General features: G+C 40.0%; 1 protein-coding gene across 3 annotated transcripts; it reads right to left on the reverse strand.

Moving 5' to 3' along the window:
* Nucleotides 1–1444: 1444 nt before the first annotated feature.
* LOC143170513 (zinc metalloproteinase-disintegrin-like ohanin) lies at nt 1445–24155 on the reverse strand. Of its 3 annotated transcripts, XM_076358866.1 has the most exons (24): nt 24014–24155; nt 21156–21256; nt 20445–20521; nt 18486–18564; nt 16650–16726; nt 15395–15590; nt 14871–14933; nt 14379–14450; nt 13628–13797; nt 12782–12866; nt 11417–11547; nt 10411–10588; nt 9788–9877; nt 9107–9302; nt 8320–8422; nt 7583–7739; nt 6862–6942; nt 6174–6252; nt 5150–5240; nt 4678–4777; nt 4329–4394; nt 3928–4005; nt 2836–2898; nt 1445–2737 (listed from the first exon to the last, which is right to left on the reverse strand). In XM_076358866.1, exons 1-24 carry the CDS (start codon nt 24063–24065, stop codon nt 2705–2707), a joined length of 2418 nt encoding a protein of 805 aa, XP_076214981.1. In that variant the 5' UTR covers nt 24066–24155; the 3' UTR covers nt 1445–2704. The 3 variants fall into 3 exon arrangements, with proteins under 3 accessions (XP_076214981.1, XP_076214980.1, XP_076214982.1); XM_076358865.1 differs by lacking the exon at nt 24014–24155 and having other exon boundaries at nt 21156–21564; XM_076358867.1 differs by lacking the exons at nt 4329–4394; nt 24014–24155 and having other exon boundaries at nt 21156–21564.

Raw genomic sequence — 24155 nt, forward strand, 5'->3', positions numbered from 1 at the left:
TTACACTATTGTCATGTTTCATGTGTGAATGATGATCTTTAAAAAAAACAAAACAACTACCTCCAGTGTAGATAGAATACTTTTAATACAGAAATCTTTGTAAATACATTAATTACAGTTCATAAAAAATAAGTTCTGAATCTTTACACCATAGTCAAATACAGATAGATAAAAATACATTTCTGACTGTGCTGGTTTTGGCCGGGGTAGAGTTAATTTTCTTCCCAGTAGCTGGTATGGGGCTGTGTGCTGGATTTGTGCTGGAAACAGTGTTGATAACACAGGGATGTTTTCGTTATTGCTGAGCAGTGCTGAGACACAGTCAAGGCCTTTTCTGCCTCTCACCCCACCCCACCAGCGAGCAGGCTGGGGGGGGCACAAGAAGCTGGGAGGGGACACAGCCAGGACAGCTGACCCCAACTGACCCAAGGGATATCCCACACCGTATGACATCATGCTCAGCATATAAACTGGGGGAAAGCTGGCCGTGGGGCCGCTGCTCCTGGGCATCAGTTAGTGGGTGGCAAGCAATTGCATCATGTATCACTTGTTTTGTATATTCTATTATTATTATTATTATTACTACTGCTATTTTATTTTATTTCAATGATTAAACTGTTCTTATCTCAATCCATGAGTTCTCTCACTTTCACCCTTCTGACTCTCTCCCCCATCCCACAAGGGAGGGGGGGTGAGCGAGTGACTGTGTGGTGCTTAGTCGCCGGCTGGGGTTAAACCACGACACTGACTCAAATAAAAAAGCAATTATCCAAAGTGGAAAAAGCTATGCTCTTCCAATAAAATCTATCCTAAAACAAAAAACCCACCTCACTCCTCAAACTGAAGACTGTAATTTCATCACATCTGTGTTTTGCAGAGCATACAGTACTTGACTGGCAACCTCAAAGCAAGCCTAGCCCAAAAGAAGAAATTGGGTTTTTTATATGCATTTCTGCATCAGAGATGATGGATCTGCAACATGCAGTCACTGTAAATAACAAGGCTCTGCATTTGAAAAGTAACTGTACAGTTGTATGTTCAGTATCCGAACAAGATTACGTGGATCAGGATTTCAGCAGATGTGTGCTTGTTCGCGAACTTCAGTAGAAGGTTTCAGGCCCTCTGAGGATCGGGCTTTTATAAAAGTCCTAATAGGCCCTGGTCAGAACAAAGTACAGGTAAAGGTTAGTATGCACAATGGTGGCCCGAGGCCCCAGATCTTGTTTTGGTAGTTTGGCAGCCATGTGGTCTTCTCTAGCAAAGCCACTATGCCCAAGGGCTGGAAACTGCCTTCCTGAGCCACAGTGTAATCGATTTTGATCGTGATCCAAACCCAAATCCAGTTCAAACTGGAACCCCTATAAAATCTTGAGTACTTTGGGTCCAGGACAATTTTGTTTCTCTCTTTCTCTTTTTTTTCTTTTTTTCTTTTCCCCCGGTAAAATTTTTGTTCCTTGAAAAACACTTCTGTGTGCTTTAACTTAAAAATATTGATGCCAACCACATGAATAATATCAGTGCCAACGGTAACAATAACATCAGTGCCAGCACCCTCACAGTATTATTAACATCAATGCCAACAGTATCATGCAGATCTCTGCCAGCAGGCCAATAGTGTCAACAATGTTGATGCCAACAGGCCAGAACGAATGAAGAACCCCTCAGTAATAAACCAGTGTGCAAAGCCTCATGCTGCGATGCTGTCCCACAATAACAAACTCCTGTGCCCAGCCTAGTTCTCATTAGCAACTTTACAATAACACACCCCGGTGCAAGAGCAATTAAATGAAAACACCAAGGTGTGTATATCCTGGAAGGGAGAAATACTCAGGTATTTCTGGAGCTGAGGGGCAAATTAAATAAATGATTAAGGATTTTGTTGACTGTGCTTTTCTAAATTTTTCTGTCCAAGTGCAATGGTGGCAGCTGGAGGTCTTTTTAAACTGGCACAGCCTGAGCTCCGGGAGCACTTGCAAGCAGCAAGTGGTTTGACTCCTGTGTGCTTTGCTTTTGAGCGTATCTCCAGTTCTACCTACTCACCAGAGGAATTTTGTTTAACAGGTAATCTAAAGATTAATGAGAGAATCCAATCCAAAAGGATCTTTCCAGAATCAATGCATTTCCAGTGTGTAATCTTATTATTCCAAGGCTAGTTCAGGCCTTGAGGACACAAACTTTTTTCCGAAGGGCAGGAAGGATTTTGCTTTTCCCAGAACTTGCAACTTGTACATGAAAGAGAAGGTCCGGTCTGTTGCTGAAGAGAGGACTGGCAAAGATCCAGAAATGTAGCAAAAAGTTTACAATCTACAAACATACAGTAGCCATACTTTCCCTGATCTCAGGTCTGTACCCAGAAAAGCAGTGTAGATGCAGGGCATCCCAGTGCAGCCACACCTTGCAGTGGTGGCCTAGGAGTTAGGATGTGTTAAGCAGCTTTCATAACTTACTCCCAGTCTACACCTCAGTGCAAGTAGCAGTTCCACTTCGTTTCCTTTTGGACAGTAGCTTGATGTCATCACCAAAGAGTTCCTCGCTGTTTGAAAACCAAACTTTTTCTTTCAAAGCAGCTGTCAATCAGTTGTTCTTTTTCAAAAGAGAACAGGAAGACTATCTTGGTTGCCTTTGCCAAAAGTGGAGTAATCAAAGGACAAACAAATTGCCCCTGAAAATTTCAGGTGTCTTGATCATCCCTACTTCAGAAGCTTCATACTCTGGGATTAATTGGAGGTTTTAAAGCCTATGTGAAAAAGAAAGAGTTAAATCACAGTGTGCCCAGTGCAGTTTCAATGAATTGCATCCTGAAAGAATTGCTGTTCGCATTTGAACTAGGGTTACCTTTGGTGGAGGTGGAGGTTTGCCTTTGGGAACTGGGAGATGAGCAGGTTTTCTCTCTGGTGCCTATAACAGAAAAGTAGTTTAAATGTCATTAGGCTTTCCTGTCTGAGCAGCTGCAGAACCTCCTTAGAGCTCAGCTGCTGCTACTGTTATCTCATATATTTACTACAGCATTTTCCTAGTGGAAAAGCTGGGGTGAATTAGATTAATCTGTCCACATACAAGAAGGCACAATATTACAAATACACAAGGGGTATAGATCTCCTGTTTCAGAAGACCACTGAGCTATTCTCAATGTATAAATTCATCTGTATCTCAAGTATCCATGCTCAAATAGACTGCTGGGGAAGCTAAAGCTGATCATATGCTCAGGGTGTGTGTTGAGGAAAGCATCTCTAAAGACAGTGGGATTTAAATGTGTTTTTATAATCAAGCCGGTATGCGTGTGGGTTTTTTAAAAATTATTTTCTTATTTAGTCCTGACCCATCATTCTTTACGCAGGCAGTACCAGGCAATTAGGTTGCTAGTGTGAAGATGGTTTCTACGTCCTTGTATCGGGTGGGCAGGGGGCTCAAATGCTGAGATGGTCAATATTTGAGGGAGGCATTTTCATTTAAGTAGGATGCTTTGGGTTTATTAATGGCAAATATTCGTATTCTTCTGGTTTCGAAATTTTTTTAGGAATTCTCTCTCTCTCTCTGTATGTTGATGGAGATCCCCTCACAGGTGACATCTTTAGAGACCACCAGATCTCTACAATATAGGGACCATTGCAGATGTCTGTAGTAGAAAGATGCTCATCATTTGCATTGTGTTTACACCCGAAATCCCTCTTGGTTTGGACTCCATGTACTATTGCTAATGAGATGTGCTTGTGATGGTGTACAGGACTCCTTGGCACAGATTAAGAGTATTTTGTGCAGTTTAGGATTACATGGAAAAAAAGGTGATGTCTACCCTAAAGAATACGTGGTTTGAATGTCTGTGACTCTTTTTTTTAATCATAGTCAGAAACTGAAAATACTAATTGGCAACTGATAGTCATTTGCAACTTGGATGAAAGATGTGAAAAGTTGCAGGGTTATACTTACAAAAATCTCTTCTTTGTGAGAAGAGGTTGGTTTGGTAGAAGGAACAGGAGGTGGGGGACCTTTTGGCCTTACGGCAGGCTGTGAAAGAAGAGAACATAAAACATATTGACCCTATATACATATCATGTATGTGTGCATCCACATGTTCCCATGGGAATGTACAGGCTTGTGTTCTATATAAAAAGTGCATTAATTGGGGTAAAAGGATGCATTCGTTTCAGAAGCAGGGATGCTTTATGCCATCTGGCCCTGAGAGAACATACAGGGCCTTATCTGAAGTGCAGTGATTTCCCCAGCCTTTGGAATCAGGTTGTCATTGCAGTCCACCATGCCATGAACTGGTATGTACTGTCTTCCCTAAAGCCAACATGAAAGCAAAGAAATTTTCTAGAAGTACTTACGCTCTGGAGCTGTGGTTTGTTCTCCTGCAGTGGAGGTACAGGAAGGAGAAGTTTCTTATCATTCAACTGAAAACAGGGAACAGTTAAATTGGATGGAGCCCTTATCTTGTGTATTATCTTTGCATGCCCCTAATAAGCTGCAGGCAGATCACTCAGGGACTTAGTGTTGTATGCTTTCTCCACTCCCTCCTCGTGCTGGGATTCACAGCACTGTCCTCTCAGCCTTAGACAAGCGTTTTGAAGCCCTCCTGGAAATGCAGAGCACTTTGGCTGATGAGTTTTGACGTTTCGACCCCTCGGTTACAGTCCCAGGGAGACTATAGCTGACCCAGTGCCTCCCTGCTCTTACCTTTTGGGCAGGTACCGCCAGGACAGGGTGTTCTCTGTGTCTTTGTTCTTGATCCACAAAGACTTGGTTTGTGGCTCCAGGTCCCCTTCTGGTCTGGCAGCTATGCAAATATTACATATAACTGTAAATCTTACCCTGACTGAAGTAAAAAAAGCTGCTGAAGTTGAATGCCTGCCTTACTCCTATTGGTGTGTTATATAACCATGTCCTTCCTTCCTTCCTTTCTTTCTTTCTTTCTTTCTCCCCCTTATTTTAATTATTTAGGATTAATCTTGAGAGCTACAGTTTCAAGTCTTCAGTCCTCTCCCAACTATGGGATTTCTGAAACAGCTGAACAAGGGTCATGGACCAACTTCCTTGGCTTTCCAGTGTCTAATTCCTTCCACCCCCTTTGAAAACCCCAGCTTAAAACGTATTCACAAGTTGCTTGGCTTTAGGGTTTTTTTGTCCTCAATGGGAGTAAGCATTTTACCTCTTCTTGAATACTCGGAAGCGGATAAGTAACACTGCTGCAGCTGCTGTGACAGCGAGGACAACCAGCACACCGGCAACAATAGCGAAGCCTGTCAGGGTGAGAGAACACAAGTTGCTGTTTCTTAAAAGATCCGCTATTACTAAGCAGTTTCCCATCACGACCATTGGCAAAGTAATTTTTTTCACAAGGTCTAGACCCTATTTGTCCTCACTATTGCTCAAGCTTATGGCGGCTTCTCCTGCCACAAATGGTGATGGGAAGGCTTGTATTCCTGCCATCGTTGCCATATTTGAAGACTGTCGTTACTGCCTGAGCTGTCCTTGGGCTAAACAAACCTAGCCCTTTCTATCCATCCTCAAAGATCATTTCATTGTCATTCCTCTCCTCTTTCTCAAAGGGTGTTACCCAAAACTGGGCACAGGCCTTTGGCATTGTATACAACTAAGGCTTCACAGTCTTCCTTCAGCAAATGTGTTTTAAAGCTTCAACCAAGCCACAATGTTGAAGGCTGACAGTGCCCTGGTGAATGTGGAGAGAGGGCAAAAATATTTAATAGCAAAGGCTTAAAATTTTTTTCTCCCAAACACATGAAAATCTGTACACAAAGTATTTTCCCTCAGAGGTAGATCAGTTAAAGGCCAGCTCCATGCAGATGATAGAGAAATGAACATGCCCACCACCCTTACAGCAAAACCTCTGGGAGCTTGCCTCCACTCAAATTTGACAGTGAGCTAATACAGTGTGCTTGTTATCTCAGAATGGAGAAAGGAAAAACCTGCTACTCTGAATAATGCCCTGGTTGTATCACTTCTGTCAGGTTAGAAAGAAAAATAGCTTGCTCTAGTCATTCATACAAGCTTCAGCAACTTAAAGATGCGCAGAAATCGGAGAGGTAGATATGCAATATTTGCAAAGAAACAGTCTGGCACCCAGTGCAAGTTAGGGCTGTTTCAGTGGAGTTAAAGCAGCTCACTTCAGCCAGCAAATGACAGTACCCAATGTGTGGCCATACAGCACTTACTGGTAACTGCCGACGAGCTGTCACAGGTTGGTGGTGCCCATCCTTCTTCACACTGGCATTGCAACTCGTGGTCACACACCTAAGGAAGCACAAAGCCGGGAATATCTTCAGGTTGGAAATATGAGTGAAGCTGTGATGTTATAAAATTTCAGTGGCTCTGGATCAGGGTCCTGATAAGCTTATTGAAGCTAGATCGGGAAACCCCCTCTCACTTCACTTGGACCAAAAATTAGCACAGAGAGTAGCAGTTTTGCACAGTAAAGGACAGGCCTGACTGTCTGCTACCATGTGCCTTTTGCAGGTGTTTCTGCAGTGAAAGCTGCAGTACAAGGCACAAAGCAGCAGAGTTGGTCTTTATATCTGTAGGTCTCTGAATGCTCAGATAAGATGAGCACAATTATCTTCCCAAAACAGAAGATGACCTGAAAGAGAATAGCTGTGATACTGTGGCTCAGAGGCAGGGCCAGACACAGAATCTTTGTCCATCATCTGTGATCTCCTTAGCAAAAATATTGATGCTGTATCAGGTTAGATTTGCTTTCATAAAAATATAGGGAGCTTCTGACTCACAACTTTTGCAAATTCCTATCCCAATGACTTAAATACTGTCATCAATAAGGTTTGTAGCTGATATGCATAATCTTGGGTTTCTTTTTTAAGTTAATAGCATCAAATGCTCATATCTTACAGCATGTCCGGTGCACTTGGCAGAGCAGTTGGTTGATTTAAAGACATCTTCAGCATAAATACATTCTCCATTGCTGCACACCTGAAATGTACAGGGAAAATGTTACCAAAGTGATTTTATAGCCTTCAGAACATGCAGAGCTTGCACATTATTGTGTAAAGTGATGAAGAGTAAAAGGAGACATAGAAACAGGTCTGCAAATCACATAAACCTACATTAGGAGTTTGATATGTGGATATAATTTTTCATCTGACCTTTGGGTATTTTATAGCAAAGGGGAGTGATAAAGGTGTACAAGACATCACTGCTTTCCGCTCCTCTTTAATCCTTCATCCTCCCCGCTCCCCCCCAAGTAGAAATATATAGCAAAGAAATTGGACATAGCACTCAGTGATGCCTAACACATCCATTAAGGAAATAATTAAAAATAGTAATATATGTATGATCTTTTGATCCTTCATACAAAGGTATGTTTGTGCTGTCACTGAAAAATAAGACAACAGTCAAGCATAAGGAAATTGGAACGACAGCAGTTCCCGTTTGCTTTGCTACTGATTTGCGATAGATGTAAGGCAGAAGGTATGGCAAATCAGATCAGCAGTAGTGTCCACTTCCGTTTTCCCTGTTTAAAATCTTTCTTGTCTGGTAAAAGAGCTAACGATATAAGCAAGACTGAAAGAGTGGAAAAAAAAAATCAGGAGAAAAGCTTTTCTCTACTAACCATCCCATTCCCGCACTTCGTTCCATCAAGAATCATCCCTGGGTCCACTTCTCCATTTCTAGGAAAACTTGCTTTGCAGGACTCAAAAGTCACCAGACTCCCGTCCTGAGGCATCTCCTTCCCGCCAGTACAGAACAACTTTCCACACATTAAATCTCTGGAAGAAGAACAAGAGCTGTTAGAACAATGACATGGCACGGCAAAACTATCTGAGCGGGTCTCTCCTCCAGCTTGAATTTGTTGTGTCTGTACAGGAATTCCAAAGAAATAGCTGCAGAAAGGAATTTTGGTTTGTGGTGTTTTCAGGTCAGTTTGTGAGTAGAAGGTGGCAGGTTCTTAATTCCTCTTGAGCTTATTAGGGAGCCCACAGTAATTTGCAGTAATGAGTATTTAACTGACCTGTCCTCAGCTTCTGAGGTTCACCTGAGTTTCAAGTTCCCTGTCCAAAAATCTCTTCCCTGTACTTACCTGCACATGCATGCACACACATGCAGTCATCCTCACAAGCAGGCTTGCACATATATATGTACGTGCTTGCTCTTTCTCAGACTGATCTCATGATTTGGAAACTAGTTTTCTCAGAATTGTCTTTACCGCAATATTCAAACTGAACAAAAAGCAGTGACACATGGACATATGTGCCATCTAAAATAGTGTGCTCTTTGCTGCTGTCTCTTAATTTGAATAGAATGGTCTCTCTTCCCAAATCCCAGCAAATTCTGTAACACAGTGCTTACTTTTTTTTACACGGGACGTGACTACCTTTTTCTTTTTTGCAGTATCCATAATATACCCCTTTCTCATTCATCCGGTAACAGGAAGCTGCACCTTCAGTAGCCTCTGTGAAAGAGGAAAATGCAATGGGATTAGTTTAGGTTCTCTGCCTGTGAAAACTAATAATACTCAATTTCCTTTACCTGTGTAGGAAATGGCCTTTCCCGGTGAAGTTACCCTGGGCCTAAATGGCTTTCTCTGGCACTTCATGCATTAATTCTGTAACGTTACTGTGTACACACAGCAGAACCTATCCTGTGTGTTCTCTCTCTATCCAGTACAAACATAGACCTTGCCTAAGAGAAGGGACATAGTCAGAACTGGAGATGGTTTAGGACTGGGAAGAGGGTAAGCCACCATGCACCTTCAGAAACATAAAGGCATGCTAAATTTGGACATTAATTTGAAATACAGACATTTCCTCTTTCTATCAAGCAAAGAATATTCACCCTTCTCCGTTCCAAAGTTACCTTAAAAGCATTGTGCAAAAGAGGAATACACTTGCCACTTCCCATTTCTCTAGAAATACATTGTATTCTATGCTCTGAGCTTCAGCTTACGTTATTATAATCAGTGTTAAATATAAAAATAATAATAAAGTTTATGCTACAAACTAGAACTCATTTACATAGATACACCGTTCCTGATTTACGAAAGGTCTTTGATGGTTTGCTAGCAGACAAAGCCTACCTCTGCCTCTCTCCTTTAACCTAGGCAACTTGATTTTTTTCAATGCCAACTTGTACTCACGTGGTCCGAAAGCAGCTTTACACTGGTTATCTCGGGTGGGACAGTTTCCCATGTAGCAATAGCCTTCGCCGTGGTTGCAGGGATATCCATTCACACGGAATCGATCTGCTGGGCAATTTCCAGAAAAGCCGGTGCACATCTCAGCCAGGTCACATTCATGCTTAACTGCTCGGCAAACAGCTCCTGGTTTTTTATACTGAAGTGGGGGGAAAGCAATGCCATGGTTAACACACTGCTCTTCCATGCCACTTAAAAATCACACTGAACTAGAGGGCTAAAATTAGGGGAGACGAATCTCATCCTCACTGTACAAGTTGCATGAGGGGCCAGATCCCTATCTAATGTAAAGTTGGTTATGTCAATTGACAAGATTTTTGCCTGGTTGTGCCTCAGCTTTTCTTTCCAGGAGAAAACAGGTAATCAAAACGCTCATTTCTCCAGGATGTTGAAAGATTGAGTGGATAGTTGTTGGTGTAGTTTTGGATTGTTGGATAGTTGAGTGAATAGATAGTTGTGGTGTAGTTTGGGATGGACAAAGCGTGCTTGTCGTTACAGTGCTATGTCAGTAATTACAAGTAAAGAGGATTGTTTCTTTTGAAAGGTGTATTACTGCTTTCTCACGGGCAAAAAAAAAATATACTCCGGAAAATATGAGAAGCTAGAGATAAAAAGGAGTCTTACTTGGCAGTTTTCACAGCACTCTCCGTGTGCACACATGGAACCTGCTGTCAGTTTGCACGTCTCGGGGTCGCAGCAGTCATTTGTGCACTCCTGTGACAGAATCAGCAATCAGAGCTCTGGTACACTGCTTCAGGGTTTGGTCCCCTCTGTACTGTGTTCTCAACGAACCATCCTGTACTTGGTTATCAAGGGAGGGAAGGATATCTTGGACCTGCACTTTGCTTCTTTGAAAACGATTTTCACTAGAAGCTATGCCAGCCATTGTGAGCGAGCGCGTAAAGAATACAAAGTGTGTTTGATTATGAAAGTGCTGATCAAAGTTGTGCAGGGAACTTGCTTGTTTCTGCCGAGGTGGTTTCGTACGTATGGCTTTTCCCCATTTTCAGGTCCTCTGTCAATGCAGCATGACAAACCATGCAGTCATCTTTCCCACTATTTGGCAGGCACTTTATAGGGGTGACTATATTGCAGACCAGCAATTTGATGACCACAGTTTCTACAGAAATATTTCAGCTAGCTTTGAACTGGCCACCTCAGAAAGTAACAGAAACCAGCTACTGTACAGCCTGAATAAAACTCTTTGCCTCTTCCAAGTATTATTTTATTCCTGGTTATGCAGATACCTCAGGAGTACCACAGTCGCATTCCTCTCCTTTTTCCACAAAGCCATTTCCACAGGATGGAGGTGCTATGATGCTGCTTACATCTGGGATGTTTGTTAAGCATTTTGGCATGTCACTCAACATGTATTTCTCAAAACTTTGGAGACTGCAAGAGCTGAATTTCTCGGGGATGATAGAACTATATTGAGAAAGCAAGAGGATTTACGTTAGGCTCGGCATAGGCAAGGAGGAGCAATACCCTTTACAAGAGAAATGAAACAAGTGACCATCCCCCAAACTATTGGGTGCAACCATTTTTCCAAATATATATATATTAATAAATACAATGGCTATCTCCTACTTATAGCAGGAAAAAAAAGTGGAAACAAACAGATCAGAAAAAATTAATGTACTAAATGTAAACACTGCATATAATAAATCCCACATCTCAAAGATTTCAGCCTTGTCTACACAATTTGTGCCTGGATGCTTAAGGTATTAGGAGTTTTCCCTAAGTTTCCCAGAGGCTCAGGGTGTTCAACTAGTGATGAAAATTGAACTAAATGGCTATCTAATGGGTGTTCATTGAAGGTGCAAGCACTTTGTGTGGTTTTCACAGGAGGCATCTTCAGGGTAGAGAACAAAAATATACTTTTTAGGTAAATCTTGGGGAAGCTCTGTCATCTGAGATACCACAGCGGTTTCATGCTGTCATCATTGTAAGGAAGAAATTACTTACGGTTTAATGTGAAGGACCCCACCACATGTGCAAAGCTAATGTTATCCAAAAGTGACTAAAGTTTTTTTTGTTTTGTTTTGGATTATTTTTTTGGGGGAGTAATCCGGCTGGGAATATCTAACAAGGGCCTGGAATTTCTTCATTTTTCTCTTTTTGTATAATTTGAATGGAATAATCTCAGAGAATAAAAATAATTACTACTCCATTTTGGAAACTGGCAGCTTATTCAAAGCCCATCCTTAACTGCCCTGTGCATTAATGCCCTCGCCTTTTTATCCAAGCTCCTACCTGACAGTATCTGTCATGATACAGACTTTAGCGCTACATGTGCAGGCTTTGGTGTCATGACTCATGCCAAGGTTGTGTCCCATCTCATGTGCCATGGTGGCTGCAACTGCAATTTCGTTTCTGTTATGATCCTGCAGAGATAAGAACAGGCTATTATTTCAATGAGTATTTTAGAACAAGTAGGAACATCAGAGAAGCCGTGCGGCTAAGAAATAGGACAATTTTTCTTCAAGTGAAATTATCCTCACTGCTACATAAGGATTGATACGTTGTTCAATCCATGCATGCATCTATTCCACAGTTTATGCTGGATTATATTATAACAGCAATGAGATGATACCACTAACGAACATGAGTAAATTGGTATTAGTTTTTAAATAAACATGAGGAAGTTAGGCTGCCAAGTAACAACTGAGCATTAAGGGGACCTGAACATCTGAAACTGTTAATCCTCTCTCTGGATAGCGGTCTCTCTGCTTAGGGTAATTACGTGGGTGCGATATAATTATTACTCATTACACCAAGGTAACTATTGTGTACAGTGTTGTGTGTGCACAGAAAGGAAAGGCAGATGCTGTGCTCCATCTTTGCTCTTAGCTTGGTGTTTTGTGCTGCTTGGTGGGAGGGAGGAAAGGAAAATTCCTGCTCTTTTGAGTGAAATCCAGATGTATAAACAGCAGGTGGTAGTGGAAATGCATAAAGCACTAGACACAGCATACTGGTCATACTCTTGAGCATGGCATTGCAAATCATGCTGCTACAAAATGCATGCCTGCACCTTGAAAAGCATTCTGGTTTTACGATCATCCTAGGATTTCCTTATGGTGTGGGAAAGCTGGAATTCATGTGGGTTATTCCTCTTACCAACAAGCCCGGCCTCTGAAGCTGGGTGCAGCAGTTGAGTTCCCGGTGTTGTTGGTAAAGTTTTGGATCTGTGTTCCTGTTTAGGCTGAAGTTTTAAGTACAGTAGTTTAGGCAGCTGTAATTAAGTGGCTAAACTGCTGATATGCGTTATGACAGTCAGAACCAATTCCTTGTTCAAAACAGGGAACCTTAAGGTAGAGGCACAAAATCACTTCTTTCTCTCCTTTGACTCTATTGGGGCCTGGTACTCCAAATACAGGTGTCAGAGTTTGATGTTGACATTTAGATAACACAGATACCATGCTTCGTGTGTGCTTTCTTACCCTCTGCACTTAATTAAAAATAAAATCTCTGACTGTGAATTTCTACAATCCAACAAAATAATACACCACACAGAGAGCTGAAAGTGTTTTACACCCCATAATGTTCATAAATTTTCTTTGCCGGTTGAGTAAAAAACATAGAAAAGCCTTTAAAAAATAAAATAAAAATAAATCAGACCTGAATAATACCTGCAGAATATATATCACTGCATATGGATTTTAGAAAGGCTAATCCAATCGTTGTCCCCTCAAAGTCATAGCCTCTGTAAGGAAGAAGAAAGGCAGAGTGAAATGCAATGGTGTGACCAGGAAGCAGACCTGAAGTCAAGTCTGCCTTCTTAACCAGGTTGGAGGCTTTAAGCATATACTCATTTCCAGCTCTGGTTTGCATCCCTGGTTTAATACAATATTTGAGGACGTGCTTAAGATCATGGCAAGTCAGAAAACAATTGAATACACTTTTCATTTTAAATTTTTACTTAAATTACGTTGTTGTTCATCAGACTTAAAGCATCTGTTTAAGTGTAAAGAGCTTGATGAAGTGCTCTAAATGTAGCAAAGTGCTTGGATGAATCAGGGCCACTGAACCGGAGCCAGAATAGCGAAGTGAGTGATGGTTTAGTTTGGCAAAGTGCATTTCCCAGCCGTTAAACTTCATCTCATGGCTCCTTAGGTTGTTAGACTATGCTGCAGTCTTCAGGACACTCAACTGTTCAGTGACCAGAGCAGGGAAAAGCAGAGACTGAGATGTAGCAAAAGTCCACATTGCCTGTTTTTGCAGGGATTCAGATAGAAAGATTAGATACCATGTCCTAGCAGGTAATCGTGCTCCGTAAGAAAATAAAAGCAAGAAACAAGAGCATGCGTTTATCTTTTTGTCCTAGAATTAGTACAACCCGGTATTGGAAAGCATGAAATCTGGTTCAGTATAGACAGCGTCTCTGATGGGTTGGTGACCAATTTTTAAAGAACAAATTCCTTTAACATACTTGGAAATGCAAATAGGAAACAGAGTGGTACCCACGTGATTAGCTGAGCGTTGTCATTTCTTTTCCTCTTTAATAAATCCGATAGACGCCACTTTGAGAAGCTGTCCAGAGTGAATCCTGCAGCACGACTCAGGAGGCATTTATCACCATCTGTCCAGACTTCTAGGCCAATTAAAGCCACGTAGATATTTATGGCCTTATAAACCTGCAGCAGAGAAACAGTGTTGTTGTAAAAATGAAGTACGTTATGAAGACTTCTGAAACAAACACTTATCCTGGTCATTGGTTCACTTTTGTCACTTGCAATGTAGTCCACTCCAGACCTGATTTAAGCTTTTCTGCACTTTGAAGTTGCAACAAAAGCTTAAAAAGACAAAACAAAATAGGAAATCTTATTTCCCCCCATATTTAAACCAACTATAAAAATGGTTTTAAAATACTTGAAAATTCCAGCAATATTTTGGAAGAAATTTGACTTGTAAAAGAAATGAAGAATCAAAAATCGGTTCTTTTTTTTTTTAAGGATTTCAATCATTCACTTTAACAGCTGTTAAGAAAATACGGTATAAATCTTTCTTTAACAGTAATTGAATTTATAGAAATCTCATATCTGAGGACAAAGAACAGGATAATATGGACAGATGTGTTAAATTTGTTTCCTAAATTACAATGAAGTTCAGTTTTCACTTTCCTATGTGCAATAATGAAAATTCATGATGTTTGCAAAAGGAAAAGAAATGATAAATAACTTCTATTTCAATTTCACTTTGCTGTATTTACTCTTACCGTGTTGATGTAATTGACTATTCCAAATATCCTTTGTCTTACAGTTTCAACATCTTCCTCATACTTCTTATACTAAAAAGGTAAATATAGTATGTTAGGAAAAGGAGAGGGGAAAAGTGATTTATCAGAAAAGAAATATCCCACAGAAGATTGCATTGCAAACCACACCATACCTGGTCTACTTATTATTATCTTCTCAATGTACTATTTTATCAGACAATGTATTTCAAGATCAGGGCCTTTTAAAATGTGCGTCTATGTGTAGGGTGCAGAAGATGACAGGCACTCTACGGTGTTTTCTGAATTCTCATCATCTACAGGTGGGATTTTCAAAATCAGTCGACATTAGGAAACCTATTCCTAGCCAAATTCAGTGGTAAAACATAGCGTAGCACTGTAATTGTAGTAGGAGCCCAGGGATATGAGTAGTCCCTATCTTGGAAAGCTCACCTCTAGCTGGTCAAATGGAAAAAATCATCTTTCCATACTCACCAAAGTATTGTCTGCAACTATGTAAACTTCCAGATACTTTTTTGCTTTCAGGTATGCCTTCATCTAAAGAAAAGATACATTTAAATGACTTCTAGGGCCTGTTTCAGTCTCAACCTTTGCAATTTCAAACCCATGTATTAGTTACGAGGGTATTTCTTTAGCCAAGTCATTTAGAAGGGGACTGCCTTGTTTTAAAATGATGAAAGGTAGGCTAGATATTAAAATGATTATTAAAATTATGAAAGGTAGGCTAGATATTAAGAAGTATTTAGAAGTTTAAAGATGCGCATGGGTACCTAATAGTACATGCAGGACAGCTTAACTCAGGTGGTGACTGAAATCTCAGATCTGTGAGATTTTGCACAGGTTCTTAAGATCTGATTATGCTTCACTCTTTGCGATTGCTTCTTTTCTGGAGGTGCCACTGGACAAAGTGGGACTTGTGCAACTCATGGAGTTCTCCTACAGCCTCAATTTCTTTTCTGACGTGTACTTACTGGACTGTTGTTTAAGTATGTACTTACTTCTGGACTGTTGCTGGATTTGAAGATGACATTGATGGGGTCGCTTGAATCCGATTCCCAGGTATTATTGATTACACCACAGGTTTTTATGGACTTTTGTTCGAGTTTCTCATACTTATAGACTGCATGTTCGTCTCTATCTGAAGTTCCCAAGGGTTCAATAAGGTACTGCTGACCACGGGTCTCAAAATAACCACTAAGAAAATTAGTTAGACTGTGATCTTTTGAATCTGCAGGACTGAGTCAAGATAGCAACATTATCTCTAACAGCATTTAGCCCAAGTGTACGGACCATTGCACACACTGATGCAATGGAATAGTTTGTCAGCATGCAGGCAGAGCGTACAACAGTTTAAAGGCAGAAATCAAAGCTGCTGAGTCAATTGGAAGATCTGGCTGGTCAGGTGAGGTCTCTGAGTAGGAGACTGTCAGTCAAAAAGAAACTGGTTTAGGAATTTATTGGATTTAAATTTTGGGGTTTTGTGCTAACAGAGGTGATTGAAAAGTGAATTTCAGTTCAGTGGGGAATTCAAAGATATGTTTTCATCTTTGAGATGAAAAGCTGAAATAGTGAAAGGAATTAAGAGTTTTGAATCATTTTGAGCAGCAAATGTCAAAACAAGCATCCTGTGTTAACATGTAAACTCACAAGCTGTGCAAGAAGTGTTCACAAAGAAAGTCTGGGTTTTGGCAAAACCTCACTAACCACCAGGAAAATGTTCTGCTGCAGCTTCTCAGACTTAACAGCCATCCTCTTGCCATTTTATGTTATGCCACTGCGTCTTCAGTGATAACAAATGAGCAGAATCTTTTAACCGAGCTTTTCATGTAACAGCTTGAACTTTCTGACCCTGTAACTGCTGTAGCACTGAAAATAATGTAGCCTTCTCCTGAAGTGCCAGTGGAGCTTCCTACAGCTTAGAAGCATCAGCCCTGAACGTTTACTGTAAGCACTACCAAATGCTATGATTTACGACCTGATCTAATATGGAATTAGTCATGTAAATTTAGTGATATATTTGTTCCTTTAGCTTCCAGTTTATAACCTCTGAAACTGAAGTAGAATGGTAGGGTTTTTTCTCCTTTCCCCCCCCCCCGCCCCTTTTTTTTTTTGTAAACTAGTTTCCTTGTAAGCATGAATAAAAGACAACACCACTTATTTATGTCCTGATTCTATTTAAATTGGAAAATTTATCCTCAAAGAGTATGCATACTCTGCCATTGGTACCCTTTGGGAACCAAACCTCTGTCTTACCTTAAACCTTTGCAAGCACTGATGCTTGCTATGGAATCAGCATCATTCTGAATGTAACCTTCATAATAACAGTGATCCTGTTTAGAAAGAAAAAATACATTGTCAAATTGGGCCATATCTCACTGACTGCAATGAATTGGCCTAGATCCAGTGATTTCAGGCGGCATAGCTACATTTCTGCCTACAAGCTACAACAAACTATGCTGTCTGAGGAAATCTCCCATTAGAGGAGATTTGTAAAATGAAAAAAGCTGGTGACCATTTCTGTGTTTGCTAGGGTACTGTTATTGTTATCCTTCAACACAAAGTGACCCAGATTGTGACAAATCCAATCATGGTGTGCTCTGGTCAATACACAACAGTACCTGAAAATAAGAATATACATATTCACCGCTCAAATTTAAGCATATACTGATGTGCTCTGCTGAATTAAGGTCCATACTGAATTATTTTATTGTGGCCAAATTTCAGGGAAACACCCTTTAATATTAACCCAACAATTAAATGCTTTAACTTCAATGAGATTAAAACACATATATTATATTAAAACATATGATTAGGGGAAAAATTTTCGTTACTTAATTGACTTCAGGATCTGAGGTCTCATGAACACTTCTGTGTTCAGAGAGACTTCAAAGTCACTGAGGTATTGTGGAAAATTTTACCCATAGCATTTTCCTTACTAGATTTCTTGAGAGGCCTATAACAGTATTCAAACCTGCATGCATTGTGCCTTTTCTTTTCTCATGGATGTTTGGTTTCACTTTACCATTTATTTGTCTTCCTTCCTTCACAACATGCCAACTTTCTCACATTGAAAAAGACACCAACAAAGTGAAAATTACTAGAGAAAGAAGTGGAGAATTGCTCTCCATTTTTTGAGGATACAAGAGAAACAGGCGCTGAGATCAGAGTAAAGTATCCACAATGTAGGAATTCCTTATTCAGCAAGCTGCACAGGTAGGTCTGTTTGAGATTGTCTTTAACCAGGCATAGGTGCTATTTGCTGTTCACAGGATCCATTCAGAGAGTGAAAGTAATTGGAGCAATCAGAAATGGCATCTTTTTCCACAAAAAAACCAACCCAGAATTCTTTATGCACATTTATTTCACTCACGATCTTCCTGTTCCTGTTAATCGCTCCATGACGAAGAATAGGCTTTGTATTCCAAATTACATGTGTTAAAACACATAGCATGACATTGGACAAAAAGCTTCAGGTGAGAGCTTTGCTGAAGATAAGACCCGTGAGTGCACAGTTAATTAAAAAATAACTTCTACAGTGACTTCCTTTGTGTCTGGATCTGAATAACTGATTTGTCATGGCTCAGAGAAACCACCTGGGGTAACCTGCACATTCACTGTGAGCGTGGGTGGTAACGTGAGCCAGTGAGGAAATGTGTCTTTATCTGAATCTATGACCTCACTGAGATTAGGGTGTAAAAGCAAGTCAGGGAGTTGCGCAGTATGAGCAAAGTCAGTAGGGCAAAGGCAGGAGGCAGTGGAATGTCCCTGGCTCCACTCCCTTTCCTGACAAAAGAGGGAAATTCAGCTCACATAATGTGTTCATCAGCCACTAAGGTGAGACATGGTCGTCTTTTTGAAAGACAAACTGTGTGTCTGATTCTCAACAGGTATAAATCAGCGTAGCTCTGCCAAAGTCACGAGTCGCATCCTCGGCCTCCCTTCAGAGGCATCCAAAATTACAGTGCTTAGAACCTTGATTTAAAATCTTTTCCTTCTGTCTGATATGTGCTATTATTTCATGGACCCATGAATCTCGTACGGACCTCCTCAAGACTGCAAGTATGAGGGAAGGAAACCTCTTTTTATTACCTTGATCTGAGGACTTGTTGTTATTTGTCGACCGTCATCAGAATAAACTGTTTCAGTATAGTCTCTAGCTAACAGGTGCCTGCAAAGAGTCAAGTGCAGTTATTATTCAATATAAATTGTAGTCATCTAGAAATGAGGCAATTACATAATGCACAAAGTATGTAGGGAATACAAATGATTACTCGGGTTATTATTAGTATCGAAAAACTAGGGAAGCAAAGCTGCTGGGTGGGGAATTCTGCCTGTTCGTAATCCTTACTCAAAGGGACATTTCTAAAATAAGAAAGCAATTGAAGTCTACTTATTTCATTGGTATAAACTAATCTCTCATTAGATCTGAAAGTAAATGTATAATTACATATGCAGTATTGATCCTTTTTTGGCCTCCAGTTTGTGTAGACATTTCTACCACTCCACAGTGTGTGTGAAATGGTACCGTTCTGTTCTCTTCCCAGTTCACCCCCGCTGATTATAAATAGCAAAGATCTAGGTCAATGGAAAAGCTGCCTCATCTGTTTCACGTGTGCCCGTGCATACACGTATGTGTACCTGTGCACACACTCAGAGATTCTGTGCAGAGATCACACTAACATATATTTGTCCAATTCTTTTGCTCACAGCTTTTTTATAACTTTGCTAGCACAAGTTCTCATCTTTGTAATCATTCTCTCTGAACTTGATTTTTCTTTTCTGTCTACATAAAACTCTATTTTTGGACACATACATGTTCCTGAACCTTCAAAGGAGGACATCGTGACTATGGAATAAATTACTGTATTTCTTCCACCACCGGGAAAGGTGCCTTTGGTTTCTTATTAGCATACACGTTTGTGATTTGCTATGGAAGGCCAGATCCTGCAAGGCTCTGTGCACTCAGGCTCCTATGCAGCAGAGCACTAAGCAGATGCTTAACTTTAAGCCAGGGCTGTAACCTTACTAAAGCTAGCAGCAAAGCAAGTCTATGTTCATTTCTGTTTGGGAAACTACCCCAAACTGCCACATTCCCATTTCTTTTTCAAGAGTGGGATTTAGTACAATATAATTTCCCTCCAAATATTTAGATTAGATTAAAACAAGGGGCAAACAGTTAATTATAGTCTATATTTAACATGAACTGATTATAGTACTATTGTATTTACACAGCTATTAGAAAAGTACCTATTAAAGCAGACTTGTTTGATCCCATGTTAAATATTATGGTGGAGCCAGCAAGCAGAAGATCACAACTGTGCTTTATTTTGTGTTGCTCTGTAAAGTTTTGGATTTTTCTTTGTATGCTTTGTTCTGTAACAAAGCCTGCTGCTTCTCTATACCCTCTGCGTGGCCTGTTTAGATGCTGTTAATTTCTTCAGCCAAGGAGGTGAGCTCTTCTTGCTTTCAATTTCCATAAAGCATTTTGTCAGTGCCAGTATATATTAGACTACTCAAAGTCCAGCAGCAGTAGTGTTAAGGTGGGGAGTTCTGGAAGCTGAATTATTAAGGATTATTGCATTTCTTATGACTATTTTCCATTTTTGAAAAGCATACAGAGCCAAGACAGATAGCCCTATTTCGTGGATATTTCTCTTGTTCTTCTCTGTAGTTTCTACCAGCATAGAACAAATAAATATAACCCATAGACTGTCCATGGACACAGAAAACTTGTGAAATAATATGAAAACATTAAACATTCCGTGGATTTAGCCATTTAGGAAATAAACGGGAGAACAGTGTTAGCAGTATAGGCAAGTCATTCCATCATCGTAGTGTCATATGCCTGTGTAGTTATTTCACATCACCAAAATAGTGACATGATGCTTTCTCTCCCCTCTTCTTCTTTCATTGGAGTTGAAAGGTTGTATTTACCAAAATACCTCTGTCTTATAGGAGCCTAAGTTTTGTGTCTTTGTATCCTGAATGCCCTACAGAGCCATTTACAGTGAGGAATAATGCTCAAGGAAAAAGTTGAACTAAACCTACTTATTTTTTTGTAGGTGCAGTATGACTTCCTCTCCGTTGGCTTTGATTCCGTACTCCATTGTGTCATCGTATTTTGTCTGTAAACAGATTTAAGTGTTAGAATATGGACTGTTACAACTTCTGGCCTCGCTATGAGCTGGCTGTTATTGAGTTGCCAACTGCATTCTTTTCCTCCTCTTCCCACCAAAAATAAGTATTCTGGCAGTTATAGAATAAGGAGGAGGTCACTCTGTTTCGTATTTTTTAAATAGAGGAACAAATTTAACTTTGCAAATGTATTTCTCAATCGTAAGCACATACCCTGCATATTCAGAAAAGGGCTGAAGTGGATGCTTGAATTCAAACGTTTTCATAACTCTCTTGAAGTATGTAAGAGCATGCTTAGTTTTAAGCATTTGATTTAATTTACTTCAAATTAATATGTCCATAGGTTATTCAAAATCTGAGTAGCATCAAAACCTATATCTTTGCAGAGATACAAGTACAGAAGACCCACTGATGGCATACAGGTACTTCACTGCATACTGAGCACACCTCACAGCCTGTCTTCACCAGACACGGGATCACTCTTCCAGGTTTTCTCTTTCATTTCATTTTGGAAGATCAAGTGTCTGGCTCCAAATTCTCTTACCCTTGAAAATGAAGGGTACTCTGACTCCAGAAAACCTTCCCCATCTCCCAGCAAAAAAAAAAAGTTATCTCTTTTAATACCTCTTTGTTTCTTTCTACATCTCTTTTATGTACTGCGTGCAATTTCCGTGGATAAACTATTTCATATTGCTCAACTCCAGGTAATTTCTTGCTCGTGTTCCCTAGCGAGGAAACAGATGCATATTTATGAAAACACAGTATTAACTTACTAAACACCATATTTCATGTCTGTCAGGACTGATTCTTCTGGGCTGTATAGTCATTCTTCTGTTGCACCACTCATTTCTCATGTATTCTGTGCACTGGCTCTGGCATGTGCTTATCTGGTCTGCCAAGCAGTCACCCCCATTATGTGACCTAGCACGAGGTTTGTTACAGTCTGGATTTCAGAGGAGTTGACATACCTGGCTATTTCCAGTTGTCAAAATATTTTATGCAATTCGCTTTGGATTTCTTTCCCCAGCACCAATCAGCGGTTTCAAATACCAACGTGCTAGACCAGCTATGCAAGGTGCAACCTTTGCCTTCACATTTTGCAGATGACATGAGTTAAGTTACATGGTTCTGTGAAATTAGTGATCTCCAAACTTTATCACATGATGACATACAAGGTAAGACTGCCTCTAGATAAGCAAATGAACTCATACAATTCACCACAAGTCTGGAACAAGCCTAGATCTCTGCTTTAGGAAGCTTTTCAGCTGGTCTTCTCACATAAATACTTGTGACAGTACTTTAATAGACACATTCTTACCTATTGAATCAGATTGAGGGTGGTTACGTACTTGTGATAGCAGAAGGACTGGAGAAGGCATTTGAACAAGGCTAGGTAAAATAATAAGAGATAGGCAGTAAAGCAGGAAAATCTTGAAGGTGGTGAGGAATCCAGATGATTCCTTAACTCGCGTAATCCTTTTTACTGGCCTTGCTTGTAAGGTGTATTGTGTGCCTGCAGTGGCTATAAAGAACTTGTTGAGGAAATACAGTGCTGATGAAAAGTGTTTCTTTTTGTTTTCTGCTTCTGAGCCTGAGTGAATCTTTGACAAAAGTTTATCTGTGGCATGACTTGCAGGGGTGGTCGGCACACATTGCATCATTTGAAGTTGTTAATAGTAGCTGGTATACAGCATTTGGGAAAACAGGGTTGTACAAGGGATGTGTTATTGTCCCACAAGGCAACAGCAGATTTTATATGCCTCCTAAGCTCTTTAATCTCCTACAAAAGGTAATTTCATCTGAATTGGCAAATTCTTGAGGGCTCAGCACCAAGCACAAGAGTCTGTATCAGAAAAAAAAACCAAACAAACCACAAACAACAAAGGGAGAGTGCAACTCCCGTTTTAATTGTCTGCCTCAAGGCCAGATTTTCACAAGAGTGGGGCATCCAATTACTGCAATTTTCTATATCTGGAGCAACAGAGCACATCCTCATGCAAATTGTTCCAGTAAAATAAACAGATTAATTCTTCATAATTGTTCTTTTTACTAAACCCTTTCAAAAAATAATTGCAGAATAAACTTGGTTGCATCTTGACAAAGCTGAGTGCTGTAGACAAAGGCATGATGGTATAATGGTAGTAAGTCCTAAGAAGTTTTCTTACATCAGCTGAACCATTACACAGTAACTATCCATGCACATGCTGTTAGCAAAAAACAAGTGCAAGTTTGTTACTGTAATTTACAGTGATGTTTTATATTTCATTTGAAGCAACTAATTATGTTTACTTTTAAAAAATCTTTTGGTTTGCAGACTTCGTCTTTCCATGAGCTTAAAGTATGTTCTTACATAACGATCACAGTAATGTTTCAGGCCTCTCAGAACAGTCTGATTTTATCCACTCCCTGTTGCAGACTCTTTTTACAAGGCCAACTGTAGCCCAGATGATTCAAGCTTAGGCTAGATTTGAATGGAGACTCAGAACTGAACTTATCCTTTCCCTGCAGCGTGATACAAACAGCATTTCGAGGAAAACTGGTTAGTTTTGTTCTAGTACAAATAGTTTCTTAGAGGTAGTTTTTTTAAATCAACTCAGAATATCGTCTTTGTCTTGCTTCAGGCATTGTCTTGAGTCAGCAGCTTTAAGGAGGAAAGAAATTCCTTGGGCCTCGTACAACACCTAGAAAAAGTGCTAATAAGGAACAACTAATTATGTACTTTTCCAAGAGCCTAAACCAGGAAGAAAAATCATTAGTGAGGATTTAATTGACAATGAAGGTTTGGTTTTGTCAAGAAACGAAATATATAACATCTTAAGTATTAGTACTGTACACGTTTTCAGATATTCCGTGCAACTAATGAAATCATAAAGATACCTGCCTGAATACAATTTACATGTCTAATTATGTGTATAAAACCTATGCATGCTTGTGCATGCCAAGCTCTGAAAAAATCTGTTCCCTGTTGACATGAATTGAATGAAACAATGCACGTGGAAAAAAAAAGTGTGGTCTGTTAAGGTTAAGTCATATGAATACTCATAACCTGAAGTATCACACAGATAATAAGGGTGCTAACTATTTTAATTGTTCAATTAACTGAATTCAAATAAAAGTCTTTTCTTTTACAGCCAAAATACTGTCAGTGTAATAAGTTGTCCAAATTGGATAAATTGTCCGCTCACTTGCAGGGGAAGTACTTTCTTAATTGGCTCACAAAACTAACCGGTTCTGGGTCTTTAGGCAATCTATGGCCGGTTGTCACACAAGTAAATAATTCTCTAGCTAGAGAATTTTAGATAATCACTTTCAACAGAAAGAGAAAAAAGCAAACATCCCTAACTTCAGCAATACCATTTTTTTCAATGGCTTTAATTCACTGTTCTTCACTATCCTCTACATGTTAATAATTAAAGATTCATAAAAGCTGTACAGAGTTATCCATAGCAACCACTGGTAAAGGATAAAAGAAAATGCCGTACCTTGTTGGAGAAAATGTAGCAAAACAACAGAAACGAGAAGTATGTTAGTCATCTCAGTTGCGCTTGTCTAGCAGTGGTCTGTCTGGTCTGGGAAAGTTGGGTTCCCAGGCTGTCTCTGCTTTGAGCAGTCCTCTCTTGGGCA

Source organism: Aptenodytes patagonicus, chromosome 24, assembly GCF_965638725.1.
Source record: "Aptenodytes patagonicus chromosome 24, bAptPat1.pri.cur, whole genome shotgun sequence".
Lineage (NCBI taxonomy): Eukaryota > Metazoa > Chordata > Aves > Sphenisciformes > Spheniscidae > Aptenodytes > Aptenodytes patagonicus.

Coding starts and splice junctions, on each gene's coding strand:
- LOC143170513 (XM_076358865.1), bottom strand. CDS start 21,314: ATGGTGTTTAGTAAGTTAATACTGTGTTTTCATAAATATGCATCTGTT. Junction 20,522..21,155: donor ATGTAGAAAGAAACAAAGAG/GTATTAAAAGAG, acceptor ATCTGTTTACAG/ACAAAATACGATGACACAAT. Junction 11,548..12,781: donor ATTCTGCAGGTATTATTCAG/GTCTGATTTATT, acceptor TTATCTCTGCAG/GATCATAACAGAAACGAAAT.